General features: G+C 39.8%; 1 protein-coding gene across 1 annotated transcript in view; it reads right to left on the reverse strand.

The window, feature by feature from the left end:
* Positions 1-27,067, reverse strand: part of MANBA (mannosidase beta) — a 115,151-nt gene extending 88,084 nt beyond the window's left edge. The window contains exons 1-4 of the mRNA XM_077882147.1: positions 26,722-27,067; positions 11,387-11,481; positions 7,864-7,969; positions 6,692-6,862 (exon numbers count right to left, since the gene is read on the reverse strand). Coding sequence (XP_077738273.1) covers positions 6,692-6,862; positions 7,864-7,969; positions 11,387-11,481; positions 26,722-26,910 — 561 coding nt within the window. The 5' untranslated portion in view covers positions 26,911-27,067. The remainder of the gene's footprint in view (positions 1-6,691; positions 6,863-7,863; positions 7,970-11,386; positions 11,482-26,721) is intronic.
* Positions 27,068-27,298: the final 231 nt, after the last annotated feature.

Raw genomic sequence — 27,298 nt, forward strand, 5'->3', positions numbered from 1 at the left:
TAACAAAATACTACAGACTGGATGGCTTAAACAACAGAAATTTATTGTATTATAGTTCTAGAGGCTGGCAAGTCCAAGATCAAGGTGTTGGCAGATTTGGTTTCCCCTGAAGCCTCTCTCCTGGGCTTCCAGATAGCCACCTGCTCCCTGTGCCTTCAAATAGTCTTTTTCTGTGCACACACACATATACATTTCCTCTTCTTATAAGGACATCATTCATACTTGGCTATGTCCCACCCTAAAGGTCCCATTTTAATCTAATCACATCTTTAAAGACCTTATCTCCAAACCAGGTTATATTTTTAGCTACTGAGGATCAGGACTTCAACATACAAATTCAGGGGGTGACACACAATTCAGTCCATAATAGTGTTTGTGTTCTATGCATGTTTCCCATATAGAGAATCTAAAATGGCCTACAACCATCCCCTCCTGGAATTTATGCCCTGTGTAATCCCTCTCCTCCAATATGGATTAAACCTAGTGAATCATTTCTAACCAAGAGAATACAGGAGAGGTGATATCATTTCCAAAATTAAGTTATAAAAAACAGCACCTTCTGTTCTGGGTGCTCTCTCACGCGCTCTCCTGGCCATGAGGGAAGCCAGCTGCTATGCTGTGAGGCAGCTCTGTGGAGAGGCCCACAAGAGTAAGCAGGCTTAGAAGCCAATCTGAGGCTTATCAGCCAATCGTGATAACCACACGAGTGAGCTTAGGCACAGATGCTTCAGGCTTAGTAGAGCCATAAGATTACCACAACCCTGGTCCATACTTGACTGTAACCTCATGACTGGCCTTGAGTCATGGCTATACCACACTCAGATTCCTGACAGAGAAAAACTAGGATAATAAATGTTACTTTAAACTGATAAGTTCTGGCATAACTTGTTATACAGCAAATAGATAACTAATACAATAACTACAAACCTATGCAACATAGTTACATTTGGCAGAAATGTTTTCAGAACATAAAAATCTGATTATGTACATTTATTCTTCAAAAGCATCTGACAGGACAGCCCGGGTGGCTCAGCGGTTTAGTGCCGCCTTCAGCCCAGGGCCTGGTCCTGGAGACTCAGGATCAGTCCCACGTCAGGCTCCCTGCATGGAGCCTGCTTCTCCCTCTGCCTGTGTCTCTGCCTCTCTCTCTCTCTCTCTCTCTCACTCTCACTCTCACTCTCTCCCCCTGTGTCCCTCATGAATAAACAAAATCTTAAAAAAAAAAAAAAGCATCTGACGTTGACGCAATACAATAGTTACTCTTTAAACTTCTCCAAAATATCTCTGAATTTACCACTGTATTTAAGTGTAATAACTATAAAGAATATTCTATTTAAGTGTAATAACCATAAAGAATGAGAAAACATTTAAAAATAAAGATAATTAACATTCTGAGGCTATGAGCTCAGCTTTTAAAAAGGAATAAGCACAACAGGGAGTACTAAGACCTTTCTGAATGGAGCATTTGTAGAATAGAGCCTGAGGAATCACCCAAATCATTCTCATTTAAGTATTATTTCCTAAGATCTGTATTTACCTGAGATAAAGATAAATTAGTTTCCATTACAGAGAAAAGCAAAGAATTAAAATCACTTCACACCATTCACATTTGTCTAAATTCACCACTTCAGTATCAGATTCTCATGTTTGGAATGAAAACCATCTTGGGGCTATTTATTGAGGAGTTTGTAAATTTAGGTATATAATTCCTTTATTAAGACAGAGATAAGGAGGAGGGTGAAAATATCCAACATCTCATAAAGCAGACTATTTTCCCCATCAAAGCCTACAAATCACTCTTATTCATACAACTTCTCCAAATGAAAGTTTTGACTTATTAAAAAAAAGATTTGTGAAGTGCTCTTTATATTTCAGGCTGGGAGTACATCAACCTACAAAACAGACAATCCTGTTTATAGTGCTCACAGTATGGCAAGAAATTCAGGTATTGAATAAATAATCACAAATGCAAAAGACACCGACAGGGAACAATACAATGGGGGAGAGGAGAAAAAGGTGTCAAGACAGGTATCCCTGAATAATAGTGACTTTTATAAGGAGATCTAAAGGATGAGTACGACTTATCCAGTGTGTTTAAAGGATAAGGAAGTAAAAGCATCCCTTTCAGAAGGAACAGCACATGCAAAGGCCTTGAGGTATAAGAGTATGACACAGTCCAAGAGATGAAGAGGGAGCAATGGGAAGAAATAGGGAGACGACCAGAGAAGTGGGCATGAGCCCAACCAAACCCAGACCTTTAGCCTAAAGGCAATGAGAGACTTTTGAAGAGCTTTTTTTTTTAAATTTTTTTTTAGGATGTATCACTTTTTTAAAAAAATAAATTTTATTTATTTATTCATGAGAGACACACACACACAGAGAAAGGCAGAGACACAGGCAGAAGGAGAAGCAGGCTCCATGCAGGAAGCCCGACGTGGGACTCGATCCCAGGTCTCCAGGATCATGCCCTGGGCTGAAGGTGGCGCTAAACCGCTGAGCCACTGGGGCTGCCCTTTGAGGAGCTTTAAGAAGGAGAGTGCTCTAACAATTTTTGTCTGAAAACATCACTCTGGCTGATCTATGGAAAATTTATTGGAGGAAGGCAAACAAGGTTGTAGGATCCTAGTTAGATGGTCAAGGTAATGTTTCACGCAAGAAATGATGATGGATTAAACTCAAGCATGGTAGCAGGCATAGAGCATGGGAAGGTCACAGAACTATTAAAGAGGTAATGTCCACATGCTCAAAATGCTTTGTAATGCGTTGGAGGGAAAAGAGAGAGGAAGTTATCAAAAATAGCTCTTTCTCTACCTCTCTCTCTCTCTCTCTGTGTGTGTGTGTGTGTGTGTGTGTGTGTGTGTCTCATGAATAAATAAATAAAATCTTTAAAAAAATAGCTCTTTGGTTTCTGGCTTGAGCAACTATTCTGGATGGCACTCCATTCAATGATACAGGGAACCCTGGGAGAAGGGTTTAAATCCAACTATAGTTTTGGACATCCTGAGCTGTAAGTCCCTGTGAATCATGAATCAGGCAAGTGAAGATGCCGAGTAGGCAATCCAGTATAAGGTCTGGAATTGAAGAGAAGTCCGGACTGAAAATACAGTATTAGAAGTCATTAGAAATTTGGTTATTGAAGAAGTGAAGCTAAATGAGATAGCCTAGAGAGGGTATACAATGAGAGGAAAGTGTCTAGAACAGAGAGGAGGGTGAATAATACAACTTCTAAAAGGGGTAGGTTGATCTGGATAAAGAAACTTAGAAGGAATGTCCAGAGATATCAGTGGAAAACAAGGGGGATGGCGGAGAACATTGTTAAGAGGGTAGCAGAAGTGATGTGTCCTACCATCCAGACTGGACAGAAAAGAGACAAGAGGGGACTTACATTGACATCTCTACTCCACTAAATTCATATAATCAGTTATACACTTAGACATCCGTAACTACAGAAATAAGTCCCCAAAATAAATAATAACAATACCCTACATTTTGAATAGCTAGCTATATAGTACTTTATCATATGCAAAGTGCATTTACATTATTATTTCACTGTATGCTCCTATCAACACAGTCAAAAAGAGAAAGGATTAGCTCCATATGTAAATGATGGACTTGCCTAAGATCATTCTGGTCACAAAGCCAGAATTCAGATCTAAGATGCCTGACTTGCTCTCCAATTTAGGTCTCTTTCCATTGGACCATTTTGGTCTAGCCAGAAACATCAAGATACAATTCATTGCTCTGGCAAGTTTGCCCCAGGGTTAGCGTTCCACACATCCTGAGAACAGAACATTTGGGTCTGATTCTTGGTTTCAGATAGAACTCTGTTCCATTTAAATAACCTGAAAGTGTGTGGGGTTTTTTTAAAGATTTTTTATTTATTCATTAGAGAGAGAGAGAAAGAGAGAGTGCAAGCAGTCAGGAGGATCAGAGGGAGAGGGAGTTGGGATCATGACCCAAGCCAAATGCAGGCACTTAACTGACCCACCCAGGTGCCCCAAAAGCATTTTTTAAATGCCACAAGCTGAATGAGGGATAGAGGATTATTACACATGAATATATGCATAACATTATATATTTTTACTGATGACCTAAAAAGGCAACATTAGGACTTAGGAAGTCTTCATTTTGTTTTTTTTGTTTGTGTTTGTTTTTTAAATTAATTTATTTATTTATGATAGTCACACACAGAGAGAGAGAGAGGCAGAGACACAGGCAGAGGGAGAAGCAGGCTCCATGCACCGGGAGCCCGACGTGGGATTTGATCCCGGGTCTCCAGGATTGTGCCCTGGGCCAAAGGCAGGCGCTAAACCGCTGCGCCACCCAGGGATCCTCAAGTCTTCATTTTGATCGAAGATTAAAGATAGAAGAGGAGAGAGAAAACGTGCAAACTCTAATATTCAAACCACTGTGCCATTTGAAGCCCAAGGCCAAAAACAAAAGATGAATTTTAAACAGAAGAATAAGTACACAGTATTTCACAGAATACCTGAATGATCAGTTACAGACTGTTCCTTTATAGTACTATGAACAAATGGTTATATTGAGACTCTGACACAAATTTAGTTAGGCTGACTAAAACAAGAGGGGGTATAATTTTGACCTTACTACTTCTATTACGTAAACATAATTTAATGAAAAATCCATCCAGCCTGAAGAGAGCCACTTAACTTAAATAATCAGCATTTATCAACTGAGGCTTTAGCTAACAAGTACTGGAAAAATATTCTAAGTATCTTCTTTTTTTTTTTTAAGTTTTTATTTATTATGAGAGACAGAGAGAGAGAGAGAGGCAGAGGGAGAAGCAGGCTCCACGCAGGGAGCCCGATGTGGGACTCAATCCCAGGACTCCAGGATCATGTCCGGGCCGAAGGCAGGTGCTAAACCGCTGAGCCACCCAGGGATCCCCTCTAAGTATCTTCATAATGAAACCAATGATTACATTTGTTGTTACAACTAAGTGCCAATTTCTAAAAAAATTTAAAATAGAATTACCATATACTCCAGTATCCCACTTCTTGGTATATATGCAAAATAATTGAAGGCAGGATCTCAAAGAGATATTGGTACATCCATACATAGCAACATTATTCACAACAGCCAAAAGGTGGAAGCAACCCAAATAAATGTCCATTGACAGACAAATGAATAAACAAAATGTGGCATGCACAAACAATGGAATATTATTCAGACTTAAAAAGGAAGGAAATTCAGACACATGCTATGCAATATGAAGAACATTATGCTAAGTAAAATAAGCCAGGCACAACAAGACAAATATGCATGATTCCGCTTATCTGAGGTATCTAGAGTAGTCAAACTCATAGAAACAGAAATAGCAGTGGTTTCCAGGGGCTGGGAGGAGGGGAAAATAGAGAGTTGTTTTTTTAATGGGTATGGAGTTTCAGTTTTACAACATGAAAAGTTCTTGAGATTGGTTTCACAACAACATGAATATACTTAATACTAGTAAACCACACTCTTAAAGATGATTAAGATGGCAAAATTATGTGCTATCGTATTTTAACACAATTAAAATTTTTTTTTAAGATTTATTTGTTTGTTTATGAGAGAGAGAAAGAGAGAGAGAGAGAGAGAGGCAGAGACACAGGAGGAGGGAGAAGCAGGCTCTACAACGGGAGCCTGATGCGGCACTCGATCTCGGGACTCCAGGATCATGCCCTGGGCCGAAGGCAGGCGCTAAACCGCTGAGCCACCCAGGGATCCCTAAAAAATTTTTAAATAAAAATAAAATTAAAAAATTAATGCCGCACAGAATACTAATCCAACCACATACTGGAATAAACTCAAGTCATTTAGATTCAGATGAAACTTAAAAATAATCATCGGGCAGCTCCGGTGACTCAGTGGTTTAGCGCTGCCTTCAGCCCAGGGCCTGATCCTGGAGACCTGGGATCGAGTCCCTCATCGGGCTCCCTGCATGGAGCCTGCTTCTCCCTCTGCCTCTCTCTCTCTCTCTCTGTGTCTCTCATGAATTAATAAATAAAATCTTTAAAAAAAAAAGAAAAGAAAAATAATCATTTTATGGATTTTTTATTCATTTTTGTTAGATTTTATGTGAGCCTAGCAATAAAATATAAGAGCACATCAGCAAATATATTAATATTTGCAAAAGGCTTCCTATTAATGAGAATCGCTAATAAATATAAACTGTACAGCCTGGTGAAAAGTTTGATAAACCTAAATGTTAAAAAAATAATTTATAGGGGTGCCTGGGTGGCTTAGTCAGCTAAGCATCTGACTTTGGCTCAGGTTACAATCTCAGGGTCCTGGGATGGAGCCCCCACCTTGAGTTCCTCACTCAGTGGGGTGTCAGCTTGTCCCTCTGCCCTTCCCCCAGCTCCTCCTCTCTTTTTCTCTCTCCGAAATAAATTAATAAACTCTTAAAAAATAATTTGTAAGATTACATTATCAGTCACCTATTTTTCTTCTTTTTCTGTTGTTACTTAAGTTCTGAAGTATGTTTCAGGAAGGAAATCAAGGGAGACAAAGATTCTCCACAAAAATTCATATAATCTTCTGGTTCTGATTTCAAGTTTTCCATCCCATGAAGCAGTCAGGAAGAGACACCCAACTTCTGAAATAAGATTGGTGCTGTCAAACAAGCATTTCACATGCCAGCACATCCCATTATCAAGGCTAATGCCCCCTCCATTTGCAACACCATTACCTTTCGAATAAAGTTGACATGACACTGGCCCTTCTGTACAAGCGGAGGGCAGTCTGGAGGCACGGAGTAGCTAGTGTGAGCTTTGCTCTGCTGGGCCGCATACAACACTGGTGACTGGAAACGCAGCTCAAGGGAGTTCACATTGCTAACCACACTGGTAATATCAAAACTCTGCATTAAAGGAAAGAACAGATATAGCAATAGACTCATGTGCAAAATTTTAGATACAGACATATAAAAATGTATGAGAGATGCATAATATAATTGAAATCTTTAGGGTTAGGCTTTTTGTAGAAGAAAGCACTTCACTGAAATAGTATAACGTAGGAGTACCTGGGTGACTCAGTTAGTTAAGTGCCTGCCTTTGGTTCAGGTCATGATTTTACACTGAGCTCCCCACGCAGCGGGAAGCTTGCTTCTCCCTCTCCCTCCGCCTGCTGCTCCCCCTGCTTGTTCTGTCTCTCAAATAAATAAATAAAATCTTAAAAAAAAAAAAAAAGTATAACTTAGTTGCCTGCATAAAGTTACAGCTGAGCACATTCTCCTCCCCAAAAGTAGATTTCTAGGTTTCTCCTTCTATTTGTATGAACAGATGATGGTCCTAGGCCAAGAGAGCAAGAAGAAAGTATCTTTAGCCCTGGAATGTCTGCTCTGGCTATTTACATTTGGTCTTGAAGTTGCCAAGGAGTTTCCTAGGGGCTTTGTGACAACCTGACTCTCTGGTATGAACAGCATGTAATTCTAAGTCATAAGTTATTTTGGTTTCAAAAGTATATTCTTGAATGAAGATCAGGATATGACATCTTAATGGTATTACTCCAGAAAGGAGGGAACATTTTCTCTTTTAATAATTTGTCAATTGACATTTTACATGAAACTGAATCACCAAATGAGAGAGAGGGGAACAGCATTTACTGAACACTTATCATGTGCCAAGAACTGTGTTAAATATTTTATATAATTAGCTTATTAAATCCTCCCAACTCCATAGGGTCTGTGGTGTTTTCATCATTCTACAATGAGGCAACTGAGAATGAAAGTAACTTACCCAGTGCTTCAAAGAGCTTGTAGCTGCCTGCATGGGCAATTATGCAATTACCTTTCTCTACTCACAACAATTAACACACAAACACATATAAGTAGGTTTTAATCTGATGTCATTGTATACTTACATATCTTTTGAACATGTTATCTGTTTTCCCAATAGGAACATTATTTAGCAGGACTTTTGCAACTGTATCAACGCCCTCAAAAATCAAATTCACTTTTTGCCAATTGCTTAAAAAAAGAAAAGATTTTTAAAACAAGATGTATAAAACTTTAGCTTAAAAAAAAAACTTTAGCTTAGATAAATCTTCATTAGTTAAAAACTAAAGGAATAAATATTTCACAGAAAATACACATTCTTAAAAAAAAGAAAATACACATTCTTAAAAAGCAGTTTCCGATGAAATTTTCAAAAGCATTGGTTTAATACATTTTATTTAAATTCATTTAATTAACATATAGTGTATTATTAGTTTCAGAAGTAGAATTTAGTGATTCATCAGTTGCATATAACACCCAGCGCTCATTAATTACATCACATGCCCTCCTTAATGCCCATCACCCAGTTACCCCATCCCCCTACCCCCCACCCCTCCAGCAACCCTCACTTTGTTTCCTATAGTTAAGAATCTCTTACAGTTTGTCTCTCTTCTGATTTCATCTTATTTTCTTCCCTCCCTTTACCTATGATCCTATTTTGTTTCTTAAATTCCACATATGAGTGAAATTATATGGTAATTGTCTTTCTCTAATTGATTTATTTCGCTTAGCATAATACCCTTGTTATATTGCCTGATCTAATCTTTATAATAATATAAATAATATCTTTCTTAATAATATTTCAATTGCCAAGGAGAGATAGATGGGGGGGATGGGATATTTGGGTGATAGGCATTAAGGAGGGCATGTGATGTGATGAGCACTGGGTATTACACACAACTGATGAATTATTGAAAACTATATCGGAAACTAATGAAGTACTATATGTTGACAAATTTAATTTAAACTAAAAAAGGAATAATATTTCAATTGCCATAAAATCATAAGCACAACTTATAATTTTGAAACATACTGACCTTCTAGGACTTTACAAAGTTCTTATGATAATTAAGTTAAATAGTAGACCTAAAATATTTTCACAAAATATTATATTTACTGACACTATCTAAAAGAACACATTAGCCAACCAACAAGTATTCATGAGTGAATATTACGTGCCCAGCACTCTGCTAAGCCCTACTGGGAACTAAAACACTCTTTGAATTTAAGTAATCTGCAGTCCAGTTGCCATTCAAGCCTAAAACACAGGAAATGAAAAAAAAAAAAACCCTCTCAATCTCTTCTACTTTATAATATTAATATAGTCTTGTTGGACAGTCTACCGGTGCTATCTAGAGTTATGTTACAAGGGAAGACTTCAAGAAAGCAACAAGAATTTAAGGACAAATATAATAAATAAAATGTGGTATATCCATGCAATAAAACATTACTTAGCAATAAAAAGAAATGAAGTGGTGAATGTGACAGCATGGATGAACTTTGAAAACATTATATGCTAAGTGAAAGAAGCCAGTCACAAAGGACCACAGATTGTATGATTCCATTTAAGTGAGATTCCCAGAAGAGATAAATCCATAAAAAAATGAATCAGTGGTTGCCTAGTGCTGGGATAGAGATGAGGGGATGGGGATGTTGAGAACAGCTAATGGGTATGGCTTTCTCTCTGAAGTGAGGTTAGCGATGGTGGCACAACTCTTTGAATATACTAAAAACTACTGAATTGTATACTTGAAAAGAGTGAATTGTACAGTGTGTGAATTAGGTCTCAATAAAGTTTTTTTTTTTAATGAGTAGAAATGTCTAAGTAGAAGGTAGACCCCCAAAGAAAAGAAAATTCAAAATAAGGAAGTGCTAACAGCATTAGTACATTAAGATAATAGGCTAGATTCAGGTGCAGAGGCTGCACTAGGGAGCTACAGGGAGGAATCTGGTCAAGTCAGCAGGGTAGGAGGGGCTGCAGGAAGTGGCACAGGAATAGGCAAGATTAAGCAGTATTTTCAGACAATCAGAGAGGATTAAACTGGTTTTGTCAATTAAAATGAAGACACTGTCAGGGCGCTTGTGTGGCTCAGCTGGTTAAGCATCCAGCTCTTAATTTCGGCTCAAGTCGTGATCTCAGGGTTATAAGATTAAGGTACCCCCTACCCCGAATCTAGCAAGTCAGCCTCAGACTCCCACTGGACAGGGGATTGACATTTTCTCCCTCACCCTCTGCCTCTCCCCCTGCCCCCCACTCATACTCACTCTCTCTCTCTCTGTCTCTCCCTCTCTCTCTTCCTCTCCCTAAAATACATAAATAATTTTTTTAAAAAAGGAAAACACTGTCATTCTTTTTTTTTAAGATTTTATTTATTTGTTTATTTGAGAGAGAGAAGGAGAATATCAAGCAGACTCCCCCACTGAGTGCAGAGCATGAAGCAATATGGGGCTTGATCTCAAGACCCAAAGATCATGACTTGAGCTGAAACCAAGAGCTGGATGCCTAAACTACAGAGCCACCCAGGTGGCTCTGAGCAAGAACGTCATGGTAAAACCAATATTTTGGAAAGATGAATCTAATGTTTGGGGAAGATGAGTCTAATGTTTCTATATACCAAGACCAGAGAATAAAAAGACAAAGCAAGAAATTTAGTTACACAGCTTTGGCCCAATTGCAGGCACTCACTACCAAAGGCCTAGGCAAATGTGGAAACTGAGAAATGAGGAGGAAGGGGCTGAATCAAGAAAAACGATAGGCAGAAATTAACAGACTGCATACAGAGATGAAGAAGACAGTATAAACCAAAAACACCTTAGGCATAGAAGGTCAGCAAAATGGTGTTACATTAGGAGAAACAATAAGGCTGTCAGAATATAAAGTAAGCTTTATGTGGGAAAGTCAATTGTTTAAATTTTGGATATGCTGAATTCAAGATGAAAAAGGACCCCTTAACAGATATCTTAAATATGATTTGGAAATAAGAGCCTGGAGCACAGCAAAGTTGTGATGTTGAGCACTAGAATCTGGTTTTATTTCTCTTTTAAGAGGCCAGTAAATAATTACCCAAAAAAAGTCAGACAAAAGGGACAGAAGATTTTTTTTATTTAGCTATAATGGTGGTAGATACAAATGGGTTACTTTCTGCTATATGGAACATTATTGAAACTGTACTATGCTTTTCCTCATGGCTTCATGACATAATTAAGGCCAATGCCATGGCCTCGATAGCTGCTTAACACCACATGGAACAAATGATATATCTCTGATCTTACTTGACAAATTATAAAAATACACACTCTATTGATTATGGGGTGGAGACCAGAGAGAAGGAAATGGAAATAAGAGAATTGAATAGGTCTGAGTGACTCCATTATAACCACTGGAAGAATAACCGAGTAAGACATAATTTCATGACTGATGATCAGTGGCACCATTCTTATATAAAATCAAAACATAAATATTCACTTTTATAGGAGAATGCTTTAGTCTGGCAACTCTCTGATATGTACTCTAAATAAACAAAAGGTTATTACAAAGAAAGAAAAAGAAGACCAATAATAATAACTAAATACATACAGATGTACATACTGATATACACACTTACGTACCTAATGTTAAAGGGAATTTTAAAGTTCTTGCTATAGGTCCAGTTATCCAAGGAGATCCATCTGTAGTTAAGATCATTAAATCTGTAGTAAGGATCCTGTTGATAAAAATTATGGCAGATGATTATGCAAAAATAATAAATTAAATAAACATGAAATAAATTATTAACAATAGCCATTTGTCACCTAAAAATTAATGAATTCTTGGCCTAGGAGTATAAGCATTTCACATGCTGGAACATCTCATCCCCAAGGCTAAAGCTCCATTCATTTAATTTCCAACAAAATTAACATAGCATTAACATAACTAAAAAATACTAAAAAATGTTTTTTTAAAAAAGTCCAACAAAATACCTCAATGAAAGAGCTTTGAGATAGAAATAACATAGTTTCATTATCAATAAGAACATGTATGGAGATGAAGATTACCTGTCCTTGCTAAAACCAAACACAGAACTTCCAAGGTATTGGCAGAAAATAAGCCAAAACTTCTGGTATGTGGCCCTCGGGGAATTTTAAGATTTTTTATTTTTATTTTTTATTTGACAGAGAGAAAGAACATGATAGAGCACAAGCAAGGGGGAGTGGCAGGGGGGAGGGAGAAGCAGACTCCCCGCTGAGCAGGGAGCCCAATGTGGGGCTCGATCCCAGGGTCCTGGCATCACAGCTTGAGCCAATGAGCAGACGCTTAGCCACCTGAGCCACCCAGGCGCCCTGACTCTCAGTCTCTTACACCCCTTTTATTCTCACAGTGCTTATTGTGCCACTATAACCAGCTGGCCTCCAGGGGGGAATGGTTCTCCTCTACTACCCAAACATCAGCAGAACTCCCACTTCTTGGATTCACTTAGCATTTCCAAAGTCATTTTTCACTAAGCTTTATTAAAGCACAAAAAAACGATCTCTACAGAGAATACACAGCCAGCACAGACAAACTTCAGGTTGCTTATATTATCTTAGACCAGGTCAGCAAACTACAATCCACAGGCCATGCAGCTCACTGCCCATTCTGTGTGGCCAGTGAGCTAAGAATGGGCATGTGTCAATAAATAAAGTTCTACTGGAGCATAAACATGCTCATTCCCTTACAACTCATAAAGGGCAGTTTTCATGCTACAATAGCAGAATTAAGTGGGTATGCCAGAAGCCATATGACCCATGATGCCTAAAATCGTGTCCAGTCCTTTACTGAAAATGGTTGCCAATCTCTACCCTAGGTGACAGGCCTGCTAGGTGTTCACAGATACTGTTCTCACTGAGTGTCCAGTCCCAGGCCCTCCCTTTCATAATACTTAGAGATCTTTCTTCTCCTACCCATTTTCCACTGTTTACCTTTCAAATGAGGATGTAGAAAAGAAAGTGGTAAGTGAAGCTTTTTGGCCCATCTTTCTGTGAACATCATCACAGCTTCAAGAAGGAAACAGTGCAGCCCTCTCCATCTGGGACAAGACCAAGGATGATTTCCTCAGGGATTGCATCTCCAGATGGAAAAGGAAAAGCCAACTTTGTCTAACATCTAACAGATGATCAAGTTAGGTTGACAATGGCCAGTTGGGCACTTGCTCAGAGAAGCACTACAACGTGGCTGGGCATATGTCAAGATGCAAAGAATGGTATCTGTCAGCAATTGTTCCTGCCTGGAAGAAATATTTTATTTTATTTCATTTTTAAGACTTTATTTATTTTTAAGTAATCTCTGTACCCAGTGTGGGGCTCGAACTCACAACTCCAAGATCAACAGTCTCATGCTCTACCAACTGAACCAGCCAGGCACCTCCGGAAGAAATATTTTAATATACTACTAGGGAAGGGTGTAGTTGATGATGAGATTTAACAACAACCAATAATCATCAAACTGACTTTTAAGGACTGATCAACAGTGAGGTTGTATTCTGCTAAGTGGGGTGTGCCAGGCCCAGCCAACTTGTTTCCTTTTCTACTCTTCCCACACACAGAGGACTCAACCCCCCCCCCATTGAATAAGCACGGAATAAATATTTAAGGATACAGGTTTAAAGAAGTACCTAATTATTAGCCTGTTCACGTATCTTCACCCAGCCTTATTTATAACTCTACACTGTGGACTTAGTCCAGAACGGTTAAAAATATCATGAGAAGAGGGTGTGAAGGCTAACGCAGTTGCAACATGTCATCCTGCTAAGCCGTGGGGCTGGCTGATGATGTGGCTCGTGGGGAGCGAGTCCCCTTGAAGGAAGCTGCATGTTGAGTTCAAGAGGCCAAGCTTCTCAGATATATTTTTTCTAGACAAATAGAACTTAGAGATTAAAATTTTTCTTTTAGTTGAAAGAAGCAAATCTGAAAGGCTACATACCATATGATTCCAACTGCAGGACGTTCTGGAGAAGGCAAAACCAAGGCAAAGCTAAAAAGATCAGGGCTTGCCAGGGCACATGGTGGCTCAGTTGGTTGAGCATCTGACTTCTGGTTTCAGTTCAGGTCATGATCTCAGGGTTACGAGATTGAGCCCCACATTAGGCTCCACACTCAGTTGGGAGTCTGCTTGAGATTCTCTCTTTCCCAGACCTCTGCCCCCCATACACACACACTCTCTCTCTAATAAATAAATAAATAAATATTTTTAAAAAATCAATGGTTGCCAGAGATTAAGGGACAGAAGGGTGAATAGGCAAAGCACAGAAGATTTTGAAGTCCGTGAAACTCCTCTAAATAATACTATAATGGTGAATACATATCAGAATAAATTTGTCAAAACCCACAGAATTTTCAACACCAAGAGTGAACTCTAATGTAAATTATATACTTTGGGTGATAATGATGTGTCAGTGTAGGATCACTGATGATAACAAATGTACCACTCTGGTGGGCAGATGTTGGTAATGGGGGAGAGGCTGTGCATTTCTGTGTCAGGGGGTGTATATGGGAACATTTTCATTAAATTTTGTTGTGAACCTAAAATTGCTCCAAAAGATAAAGTTTACTCACAACTTTCCTCTAAGGGAAAATATCTTACCTTCCCTAAAATAAAGATTACAGAAGCTTAGACTACATTTATAATAACTATTCCAAATGCTAAGCAACCAACTTAATTTGATTCCAGACTGGTCTGACCCCCTTAGATCATATTAAAATTCTGAGTCCTATCTAAAGCTAACAGCCCAGTCTCTCTGCTCCTTGACGATAGCTATTCTTCCAGTCTTTGTGCTGAATTTGTAGTACTCAAACTCACTGTCACAGCTTCTGAAGAAGAGAAGCTTTTTGTGGGAGGGCTCAAATGTAACCCCAATAAGCAGGCTCTGGGAGACCACTTCAGCAGCTTTGGGCCCACTTCTGAGGTGGTTGTTGTCAAGGACTCATGAGACTCAGCAATCCTGGGGTTTTAATTTCTTCACCTTCACCAAACCAGACAGAGCATGTCTCAGAAGCCGTGAGAGCCATGAATGGAGAGTCTCTGGATGGTCACCGATCCACATGGATCACTCTGGTAAGTCAGCTCAGGGAACTAGAGGGGGTGCCTTTGGGGCGAGGTTGCAGCTACTCTAGAGGTGGTGGGGAACAGGACTATGGGAGTGGCAGATATGACAGTCTACCTGGAGGATACAGATATGGAAGGCCAGAGTGGTTATGACCACTACTCCAGAGGAAATTACAGAGACAATTATGACAACTGAGATGAGGCATGTGTACCTAATGTAGATACACAGGAATAAAACTTCTGACCCAGGATCATTCTTCCAAATGGCTGTACTTATAAAAATTTTTAGAGCTGCAGTGAAACATCTGTTTAATGCATCAACTTCTATTTTTGAAATGGGCTCCCAAGGTAGATTGTTAAAGACATTTTAGAAAGCTCCATGTGGTTTTTAAATTTTTTCTCCCATTTAAAGACAAATTCTGGGGACACCTGGGTGGCTCAGTGGTTGAGCATCTGCCTTCAGCTCAGGGTGTGATCTGGTGTCCTCCCCTGCAGGGAGCCTGCTTCTCCCTCTGCCTATCTCTCTGCCTTTCTCTGTGTGCTACTCATGAATAAATTAATAAAATTAAAAAGAAATAAAGACAAATTTTGGGACATCTGTAGAATCTGGTATTTTTCCTTTTATCACTTTTTTAGTTTGGGCTCTAAGGATTACTTGTGCTGGCAAAAAAAAAAAAATGTTTGGCCAGAGTGCTTTACAAAAAAAAAAAAAAAAAAAAGAGATAATAATGTGCATTTAGGGACATTTTAGAAGCCTGTACACAATGTTTATCATGAGTGGAAAGCAATTTTCAAATGCAACTATAAGGAATCAAGAACATGATTAGAGGTGTTTTTTAATTCAAGGTCACCATGTGTATTACATAAAAGTATCTTTAAAATATTTGTGAATGTCACTTTTTTAATACCAGGAAAAATATTCCGTTGTGTCTCATTTAGCAGTTAGGGCATTCTTCATAGCACTGATTAAAAAGTTGAAAACTGGGCAGCCCAGGTGGCTCAGCAGTTTAGCGCTGCCTTTGGCCCAGGTGTGATCCTTGAAACCTGGGATTGAGTCCCACGTTGGGCTCTCTGCTTGGAGCCTGCTTCTCCCTCTGCCTATGTCTGTGCCTCTCTGTGTCTCTCATGAATAAATAAATAAAATCTTAAAAAAAAAAGTTGAAAACTGAAAACAAACAAGAAATAAGTAAAATAAAGCTAACAGCAGTTCAGTGTTACACCTGATGACTAAGAAACCATGTAAGTACCTGAGTTGTTAAGCAAACCCATGAACCCTAAAAAACAATAGAAGTACCATTTGTTGTCCAAGGTAAGTACTCACATACTCTTGTCTTCATAACAAACATATGCAGTAAATTCACAGAGGAAGAAACTAAAGTTCCAAAAGATTCCACTCTTGAGGTTCCACAACTAATCTAGAAACTAAATCAACTCAATCTAACACCAAGGTCTGCATTCTTTCAACTATACTACAGTGCCTCATGCCACATACACTTACACTTCTATACCAGATGATCACCCAACCACTGGGACAGGTATTAGCATCATTCTCATTTAGTAACAAAGAGTCCAAGGCTCAAAGTCAAATGAAGTGGTGGAGTACGACCCGGGACGTCTGGCTCCAGAGTCTATATGCTCAATCATTACCTAACACTGCCATTAATGTCACAAATGCCACCAACAGTTACAATGTCAGTGCTATCTACCAAGCAGGAACCAAGAGATAAACATGCTATATAAAGCCTGTGCTAGTAATTTATAATTGGCATTTACCATGCTTGCTGTATATCAACCATGTGGCATCACACCATACAAAGGACATTATCAGTCACATTTTCTCTGTAAACTTCTGAATTTCATCTATTATAACTGCTTATAAATACATAAATTCCTAACCAGGTGTACCTTTTCCACTCCCCAATTTCGCTTCAATCCAATGCCTGATTCTATCCCAGGTATAATGACTTCAAATGGAGTTACAAAGAAAAATAAGTCTTTGCAACTGTTTCATACACTGATATTTTCTTGTACACTTTGGCAAAAAAAGTTTAAGAAAACATTTATTCAAAAACAATACATTAAGATACACAGATATTTAGCAAAATCATAATTTGTAGAAAGGTAATCAAGAAAACGTTAATTCAGGATAGTGGTTACCTTAGTGGGAGGCAGGTGATGGGAATGGGAGAGCCAAGGTAATTCCAATAGTGTTGGCAATGTGCAGGCTCATAAACTGGATGGTTAAGGGCATGGGTATTCATTTAATTATTAGACTTTAAAAGTCATAAACACACATGTGCATATAACTTTCCATGTATCGAATACTATATAATAAAAAGAAAAAGAAGAAAAAAATGCTCATAGGAAGCTAAGCTACTCTAACCTACATAGGGTATTTATGTGTTGCATTCCAAAGAAGCTGTATTCTCCAAACCTCAGTTTATCCATCTCCAAAATGAATTTCAGCTATGATTCTTACTTCAGAAGGTGCATAGGTATAAGAGATCCCAAGTTCATAAGTCAAGACATTTTGGTTGGCCTTAACATCTTTTTTTTTTTTTTTTAAGATTTTATTTATTTATTCATGACAGAGAGAGAGAGAGGCAGAGACACAGGCAGAGGGAGAAGCAGGCTCCATGTAGGGAGCCTGACATGGGACTCGATGCCAGGTCTCCAGGATTATGCCCTACGCCAAAGGCGGTGCTAAACCACTGAGCCACAGGGCTGCCCCTTAACATCGTTTTTGCCTAAAATCCTTAAACTAGTAAATACTGCTTCATCTGTACCACAGCTTTAGGCAAAAAGAGATTGCAAGTTAAGGAAACTCCTTGTTTTCTAACCAAAGAGAATTTAAAGGGTAATTTAAAAGGAGAAACAAGATGCTTTTCTTTTTTTTTTTTTTTTTTTAATTTTTATTCATTTGTGATAGTCACACAGAGAGAGAGAGAGAGAGAGGCAGAGACACAGGCAGAGGGAGAAGCAGGCTCCATGCACTGAGAGCCCGACGTGGGATTCGATCCCGGGTCTCCAGGATCGCGCCCTGGGCCAAAGGCAGGCGCCAAACCGCTGCGCCACCCAGGGATCCCCACAAGATGCTTTTCTTAGCCCACTCCACAGTGCCAGGCTAAAACTCATGAAAGATTAGCATAAATGCCCGGAGAGAGATTCTTGACTGACATGAAGGGTGAAAGGAGCCAGAGATCACACTTGCTCAGGGATCGAGGTTGGGCCAATTGAACAGATCAACAGCCATAGTTCCTGCCTCTGAGATGAAGCTGGGAGTTGGGGGGTGGGGTGGAGCTGACAGGTAAGAACAGCAGTGGGGAGCAACCTTGTTTGCATGAATTCAAATCCTAGCTTGGCTCAAATACCTGTGGGATCTTGTGAAACTCATATAACACCTCTATATTTCTGTTTTCTCAGTTCTAGAACAGGGTAATACTAATACCTCCTAGAATCAGTAGGAGAATTGCAAGAGGTAAAATGTGGCAAGTGCTTAGAACCATTCATTGCATATAGCAAGCATTCAACAAATGATAGCTATTGTTACCGTTATAGGCACTGAGCTGAAATAACTTCTAGGATATATGTCAAATTAAAGAAAAAAGTCAGTACCAAACAATATACATAGAATGCAATCATTTGTGGAGAGAAATATAGAAAAATCCATATGTATATAGACATATCACAAGATACATGAATATACACAAGAATCTGCTTAACAGTGGTTGTTTCTGTGGAAGGGAACTAGAAAACTAGGAGAGAAGGATGGAAGGATACTTACTTTCATTATGTATCCCATCTTTAAATATTTGTATCGTTACAGTTAACCCTCAGTAGTACAGTTAACAATATGGTGCTCCTAAACCTCATACAGTTAAAAATCTGCTTATTAACCTTTGACTCCTTAAAATTATTATTTTAAGGCTATTATTAGCCTATTATTGACCAGAAACCTTACCAATAACATAAACAGTCAACACATTTTGTATGTTATATGTATTATATACTGTATTATATACTGTATTCTAGCTTACAATAAAGTAAGCTAGAAAAAAAATGTTAAGAAAATCTTAAGGAGGGACACCTGGGTGGCTCGGTGGTTGAGCTCCTGCCTTTGGCCCAGGGCGTGATCCTGGAGTCCCGGGATTGAGTCCCACATCAGGCTCCCTGCATGGGCCCAGCTTCTCCCTCTGACTGTGTCTCTGCCTCTGTGTGTGTGTGTGTCTCTCATGAATAAATTAATAAAATCCTAAAAAAAAAAAAAAGAAAATCATAAGGAAGAGTAAACACATTTACAGTATTTTGCCATGTTTACTGAAAAAAAATCCGTGTGTAAGTAGACCTGCACAGTTCAAACCCATGTTCAAGGAAAAGTTCAAACCCATGTTCAAGGATCAATTATATATCCCTTATCGTTTTGTAAAAGTCATTAAAATTAGTTGACCTCTTTTTAAAAAAGAAAACAATAAGCTAGGTTGATAGCAGTATAAATGACAGGGCAGAAATGGTTATAAGATGTCATAGGATGGACCTACAAGATCCAAGAAGTAGCAATATATGTGAGAAGAAACAAAAATGGCATCAAAATTCCAGCCCTATTCTCTGAGAAAATGTTGGTGCTTTTATTAGAAGTAGGTAAAAGAAGAGAAACTAAGGATTGGGAGAACTGAGAGAGGAAGCATTTGGATATACTGACTTTCAATACTCCATGAAGACATTCAGGTAGAAGAGTAGAGCAAAATTTCCAACCACAAATCAGGAGAGGGCAGAATCGGAGATTAAGGCACCAGAGCAGTTCTGGCACAGAATGATGACCGAAACTCAGAGACTTCCAAAAGACAGAACAGAGAAGGGAGGGACATGTGGGTTGACCCTCAGCAATTGCTAGCTAGCATTTATCAAGAACTTTTAGCAATGGGATACTTTTGGTGGCATTTTTAAAATAATTTTTTTAAGATTTTATTTATTCATTCATGACAGAAAGAGAGAGAGAGAGAGAGAGAGAGAGAGAGGCAGAGACACAGGCAGAGGGAAAAGCAGGCTCCATGCAGGGAGCCCGACGTGGGACTCGATCCCAGGTCTCCAGGATCACACCCCAGGCCAAAGGCGGCACTAAACCGCTGAGCCACTCAGGCTGCCCTGGTGGTATATTTTGAACAGTATATTGTGCTTGTCACTGTTTTCATTCGATATCTTCAAGTTAAAACAGTAATTGTTCTCTTTGCTTACTATTTATTCTTGCCAACAGGCAGTATGGGATGTCAAAAGAAGATGTGGCTTGAATCCCTGCCCCACCATTTAACAGATGCATGATCTTTTAGTCCATAACTTCTCTGAGCCTCAGTCAATGTAAGTAATGATACCTTCTCCACAGGATTGTGGTGGGAATTATATGAACAGGTACACCTAAAAGGGTCAAGGAGAGTGCACATGGAAGACATTAAATAATCATTATAGGAAGATGAATTTCATAGTGTAGATTGACTATACACACTTAATATGTGATAAAGACCAGCCAGCCCTTACCTAAAGATCCAACTCTCAGATGTTCCTTTCATTCCCAGCGTTGGGCCATGAAAAGCAAATCCTCCTATGTCCTAAACACACCCCACAAGGCATCAAACAAAGAAGCCTATGTGAGGTTTAAGAATCAGGATTTTCTAAAGCTATCTTAAAAAAGAAGCCTTAAAAATTTTGTAGTTCTCTCTTCCCCAAAACTGAATGACTATTTCTGCTCAAATTTAAACTTCAAATAGAGTCCTTTACTCCTTAATGTCACAGATCACTTAAGCAAACTTTTAGAAAACATACAGATCTTTAAATGACTCCTTTTCTAAAAGCTTTCGAGATCATATCACATCATAAAATGATTGAATAAAATCAAATATTCCATTTTTAAGTCTTTTGTAGAAGGTGAGTACAGAATCCAGAAAAAGTACCTTCTATTTAAGAATAAGTTTATACTTGGTCATCATGAGACTTCCTCCTCTGAAATAGAACAAAAATATTCAAATGTATAATAATGGTATTATATTTAGAATCCATAGTGAAATGTTTGAGGATGAAATGATGTGATGTCTAGGATTGCTTCAAAATAAGGCATGGCATAGTGAATGGAGGACTAAACAAAATGAACTGTGTTGAAGCCAGGATGATGGGTAAATAGAAGTTCATTTTGCTACTCATTTTTGTATTTGTTTGAAATCCACATAACAAAAACTTTTAAAAGTATATTTACATGACAATTGCCTCCTGGCTACTTCAAGAGTACAAACATACATTTATCCACACTGATGCACGTATTTTTTTTAAGATTTTATTTATTTATTCATGAGAGACACACAGAGAGAGGCAGAGACACAGGCAGAGGGAGAAGCAGGCTCCATGCAAGGAGCCCGACATGGGACTCGATCCCGAGTCTCCAGGATCACGACCTGGGCGGAAGGTGGCACTAAACTGCTAAGCCACCCGGGCTGCCCCTCCCACCATATATTTTAAATGAAGTACTTACAAAACCATTTCAGGAATTGACTTCATTTTTATACTGCTGTGTTTGTATATACTTAGAAAAATCTGGAAAGATACACATAAATTTTACAGTGGTAACTTCTGCTTTGTAGTATGCTTTTTATTGTTTTATTTTCCTTGTTCTTTATATTTTATATTTTTGTGCATCAATTCTTTTGTTCAATCAGCATTAAACATTTATAATTCTTAAAAAATAATTTTAAGAGAGGGAGTAATAAAACTATCAGTATGTGAGAATTTCATACGTGAAAAAGTAATGTTTTATATCAGTTGACAAAAGAAAAACTGTGAAATTATGGGATATAAAAAACTAACCATTTGAAAAACTCAAATGGATCAATATTTTAAATATATAAAGGATTTATAATGAACTAAAAAAAGGAAATACATATAAATATTTATTTAATTGGGAGAGAGGGAATTATTTTCAAAGTATAATATCAAAGACAGAAGAAATCATAAAACGAAAAAAACTTACAAGATCTCAATAATAGAACTTTAAGACATCTACATGAAAAAACATATCGTTAACATATGAGACATTTAAAAATATATATAACAAGTAAAGAGGTCTAACAAATCTGTATTATAAAAGATGAATAGCCAATGGAAAAATAAAGAAGATGAGTAAGCAACCCCAACTCATCAATAAACATGAAAAAGGTATTCAACTTCACTATAAATTATTTATGGTTTTGCTTTTTAAAATAATGTCCTAGGGAATCCCTGGGTGGCGCAGTGGTTTGGCTCCTGCCTTTGGCCCAGGGCGCGATCCTGGAGACCCAGGATCGAATCCCACATCGGGCTCCCGGTGCATGGAGCCTGTTTCTCTCTGCCTATGTCTCTGCCTCTCTCTCTCTCTCTGTGACTATCAGAAATAAATAAAAAAAATAAATAAAATAAAATAAAATAAAATAAAATAAAATAAAATAAAATAAAATAAAATAAAGGAAACCAAGTTGGATTCCTAAAAAATAAAATAAATAAAATAAAATGAATAAAATAAAATAAAATAAATAAAATAAAATAAAATAATGTCCTAATAGGGTGCCTGGGTGACTCAGTCAGTTGAGTGTCTCACTCTTGATTCTGGCTCAGAACATGATCTCAGGGTCAAGGGACTGAGACATGGCCCACACTCCCTCTAAGCTCTCTGCTTAGAGGGGAGTCTGCTTGAGATTCTCTCTCTCTCTCCCACTGCCCTTTGCCCCTGCTCACATGTGCCTGCATGCTTTCTAAAATAAATAAATAAATCTTTTAAAAAATAAATCAATTAAATAATGTCCAAGTCTAGCACCTAAAATGAACACTCTGATAAAATGATAATGGGAATCTAAAACTGTTTCAATTTTTATTGAGAAAAGCTTAGAAGTACATATTAAAAGACTAAAAAAGTGTATACCCTTTGAATCAGCAATTGCTTTTCTAAGAATTGTCTAAGAAAATAAGGATATACACTAAAATTTAGTTAAAAGGATCATCAAAGAATAGAAAACAATTGAGTCAGATAACTATCCCATAGTATGTCGTTGATCATAAATGATAGCAAATATATACAATGAAATAAAAAAGAACCATTAAACATTGTTATATATGTATATATATGTATATATTATACATGTGTAAAACTATCAAAAAGCCTACGTAAAAAATTGTTACACTTACATATTTAAATAATTATCAGAAATGTGTATAGACAGAAAAGTTCTAAATGGATCTAGTACATTTTTAAATTTTAGTGGTAGTTACCTCTGAAAGCCAGGTTTCCAAGTGTTCTTCTTAGCTATATTTTCTAATTTGGGCACACTGAGAATATCTTTTATTTAAAAAAAAAAAAAAAAAAAGCTTTTCAAACTTGCACCACTGAGGAATTGCACAGGAAAGCTGAGAACATTCCTAACAAGAGTCCCCTTATCTAAACACTTAGTATATCATATGGTGACTAGTTAGGTTTTCTGCCTCACAAGAATGTGACCTCCCACAAAACAAGAGCTGAGTCTTACTCATTTCCTTTTTACTATAATGCATACTTAAGTGCATAATGTGTATAATAGTAGGCTGAATGAATGATAACCTTTTTTTTTAAAAAAAAATTATTTATTCATGAGAGACATAGAGAGAGAGGCAGAGACACAGGCAGAGGGAGAAGCAGGCTCTTTGCAGGAACCCAATATGGGACTCGATCCCAGAACCCGGGATCACGACCTGAGCCGAAGGCAGCCGCCCAACCACTGAGCAACCCAGGCGTCCCTGAATGATAACCTTTAGCAGGCAGCCCAAAAGACTCTCCAAGACACCTAAGATTTAGATTCTGTATAGGAAAGAGCCTCAGGGACCCCTGGGTGCCTCAGCGGTTTGGCGCCTGCCTTTGGCCAGGGGTGTGATCCTGGAGACCCGGGATCGAGTCCTGCGTCCAGCTCCCAGTGTGGAGCCTGCTTCTCCTTCTGCCTGTGTCTCTGCCTCTCTCTCTCTCTGCATCTCTCATGAATAAATAAATAAAATCTTTTTAAAAATAAAAATAAAAATAAAATAAAATAAAATAAAATAAAATAAAATAAAATAAAATAAAATAAAATAAAATAAAATAGTGTTCTCATAAGATTTCTCACCATTTCACCACTACCACCTTGGTCCAAGCAGGAAGTCATCTCTTGCTCATTTAAGGGCAATAGTCCTCTACCTAGTGTCCATGATCCTATTCTGTTGCATTGTAGTCTTCACACAGCCAAATGACCTCCCAACAGGCAGATCCATTCATGCAACTCTATGCTCAAAACTCCCAATAGCTTCCCCATTACATGTAGAGAATAAAATCCAAGGTGTTTCCCTTGGCTTACAAACCCTGCATGATCTGCCCTAGATGCTTTCTATGAACATATTCCCTTCCCTGCTGGCTCACAGGTCTCCAGCCACACCGGCCAACTTACATTCCTAGAACTTGTCAAGCATGTTCCCACCTCAAGGACTCTCCCTTCTCCACTCTTGGTTTTTGTTGTTGTTGTTGTTTTGCTTTTTGCCCTCTTTGCTGGAAATCCACTTCTTCTTAATTAACCTTATCAAAAAGATCTCTGCTTAAAACTCACTTTATCAAAATGGCTATCTTTAGCCACTTTCTTCTAATAGCAATCCTTCCCAACCAGCCCTTCTACTCTCCCTTCCTTTAATTGGCTTTATTTCTTTTCAGCACACCACTTGCCAGTATTATTATCTATTAATTTGTTGATTGTCTATCTCCTCCACCAGAACGTCTATTGGGACAAAGAGTCCGTTTTGTTCACTACTCAATTTCAAGCACTTTGAATAGGGTCTGCTATTTATTCAGAAGTACCAAATAAATACTTAGAATTAGGTGAATAAATAAGTAAATAACTTTGGCAAGATATGTTTCAAGTTCTCATACACAGTACTGGGGCCAGTGTCTGCTCTAAACTGTAGAATATTTCCTGAGGGAGGCCAACACCAAAAAGGGATGTTGTAATAAAGGAGGTGAAATAACGGTAGCATATCACTCAATAATAATTCTGATGTCGCTGATGATTAGGCTTGAGTTCCCCAATCCCCAAAAGCCTGTCTGACCTCTCACCCACTACCATTTAAAACCCACTTCCACCTTACTGAACTTTACGTTTTTCCGAGAATTTCTGAACATATTTAACAAAACATTGTAAATTATTTCCATGAGGAAAAGTCAGTTATTTCATACTCTGAGCAACCTCCTTTTCATAAGCTAATAATAAAACACTGTTGCTTTTTTTTTTAAAGGTTTTATTTATTTATTTGTTTGACCCAGAGAGAGAGAGAGAGCACAAGCAGGGAGAGTGGCAGGCAGAGGGGGAGGAGCAGGGAGCCCGACAGGGAGCTATATCTCAGGACCCCAGGACCATGACCTGAGCAGAAGGCAGATGCTTAACTAACTGAGCCACCCAGGTGCCCTCCAAACACTGTTTCTTAATATGTAGCCTTGTAACATGGAATAACCATTTGGTTTGCTAAAGTCACTGATTATCTCACAGCCCTTAATTTTTCACTAAAATGAGGCAAGGAGAGACTCTGCAAAATAAACACAGGCATTCTCAAAGCTATGTGAGGGAAGCCTCAAGGTACCCAGGTCAGCTGTGGCCTATGTCACAAGCAGTTTGTTAAGTAAAAGTAGGCAAAATACTTAAATTGGGGAATTAGTTATTTTTAAAACTGAACTAGACAATGTTCAGTGTCATTTACAGCATTCACTTCCTTTCTGATACGTACTTCTCGAAAAAAGCTAATGTGAAACAATCAAAAGTTTTGCCAAACCCTAGTTGATGATCCCGTCATTTAAGTAAACTGTGAAAGAAACTCCTCATAGTCAATCACAGGAATATCATAATCTTTCAAAACACCAGTAAGGGTAGGACAGATGAAAACCCAGACTATGGAATGGAGTCAGGCCAGCCTGGGCTAGAATTCCACCTCTGCCACTGAGCGGTTGGGTGATCTTGGGTAAATTCTCTAACTACTCTGGGCTCCATAACCCCATGTCATCCATAAAATGCAGATAAGATCTACTCTTGAAGGGTTGTTATGGGGGCTGGGACAATGTATCAAGGATATCCTGTCCCAGGCAAGAACGATTAAAAAATGGGAACGCCACATGCAGCTGATGTAACCACAGAAACAGTGGAAGGTGGAAAAGTCTATTTGCAAACCTGCGCACACAGGCAGTCAAATCGGCAACAGTCCTCCACAAGGAGTCTGTAAATTGGAGCACCTGTTAAGACAGGCATGCACGCGCGCGCACACACACACACACACACACACGGATCACGTGCCCCGAGAGGAACCGTCATCTTTCTTTACATCCCAATCAGCCTTAAAAATTACTTAGCCTCTACACTAGCACTCCTCCTCCTAACCGTACACCTGCACGGCTCCCTCTCCTCACCGCCCGTGCTGCATCAACCCCAAGGAGAACAGCAGACCTTCCGGACTACAGCCAACACTCAGCAAAGCCTCAGGCTCCGTCAGTAACAAGTCCTTGCTAGACACTCCTCGGTGGCGAACTACCGCAATAGGAAAACCGCAAGGAGCAGCACTGTGCGCCGCTCTGAAGTTCCGCTTTCCAGAACTGCTCAAGTCCCAGCCTGCGTCGGCCGCCCCCGCCCCCCCCCCCCAGGAGCGGACCCCGGGTGCTCTCCGCCCACTGCAGCTGCGCTGCCTCGGCACGGCCCCGGGCCAGACCGCAGGACGCCAGGGCAGGGACCGGGCCAAAGCCAGGAGCCCGGCCTCCGGCTGCAGCGCGGCCAGGGCCCGCGGGGCGCTGTCACCGCCAGGGGCGCGCAGGGGCGAGTCGGGGCGGGGCGGCCGCACACAGTACCTGGATGAAGCCCCGCCGGCGCAGGGCGCTGTGCACGCACCCGGGGACCTCCCCCGGCAGCTCCAGCGAGCCGTTCCCGCTGCGGATCCTCCAGCCTCCCCGCAAGCTGAGGCTGCGCGACAAGGCGGGGGAGCCCGCGCCGCACAGCGGGAGCAGGAGCAGGAGCAGGAGCAGCGGCCCCAAGCGCATCGCGACAGCGGCTGCGGCTGCCCGCGCGCGGGGAAGGGGCGGCGGCTCCGGGGCTCCCCGCGCGGGCCCCGCCCCCAGGTCAGCTGAGCGGCGGGGCCCCGCCCCGGCCCGGCCCCCGCGGGGAGCGCGGAGCTGCAGGGGGTGGGCCCAGCGTGGTCCTGCCCTGCCCGGGTCCTGCCCGGGCGTCTGCAGTCCCCGCGCTTCTCCGCGCGTCTTCCTGCTTCCCTGGTGCCTGAACCGGGCGGGGGCGGGGGCGGGGGCCGAGGACTGTGCGCGGTAGTTGGGACGCAGAGCCCTGGGCACAAAGTGGCGCTCAAAGCCTGGGGAAGCTCAAGGACAGACAGGATGATGGGACGCAGCAAGAGACAGGCTCCTCACTGCTTGGAGG

This window comes from Canis aureus, chromosome 33, assembly GCF_053574225.1.
Source record: "Canis aureus isolate CA01 chromosome 33, VMU_Caureus_v.1.0, whole genome shotgun sequence".
Classification (NCBI taxonomy): domain Eukaryota; kingdom Metazoa; phylum Chordata; class Mammalia; order Carnivora; family Canidae; genus Canis; species Canis aureus.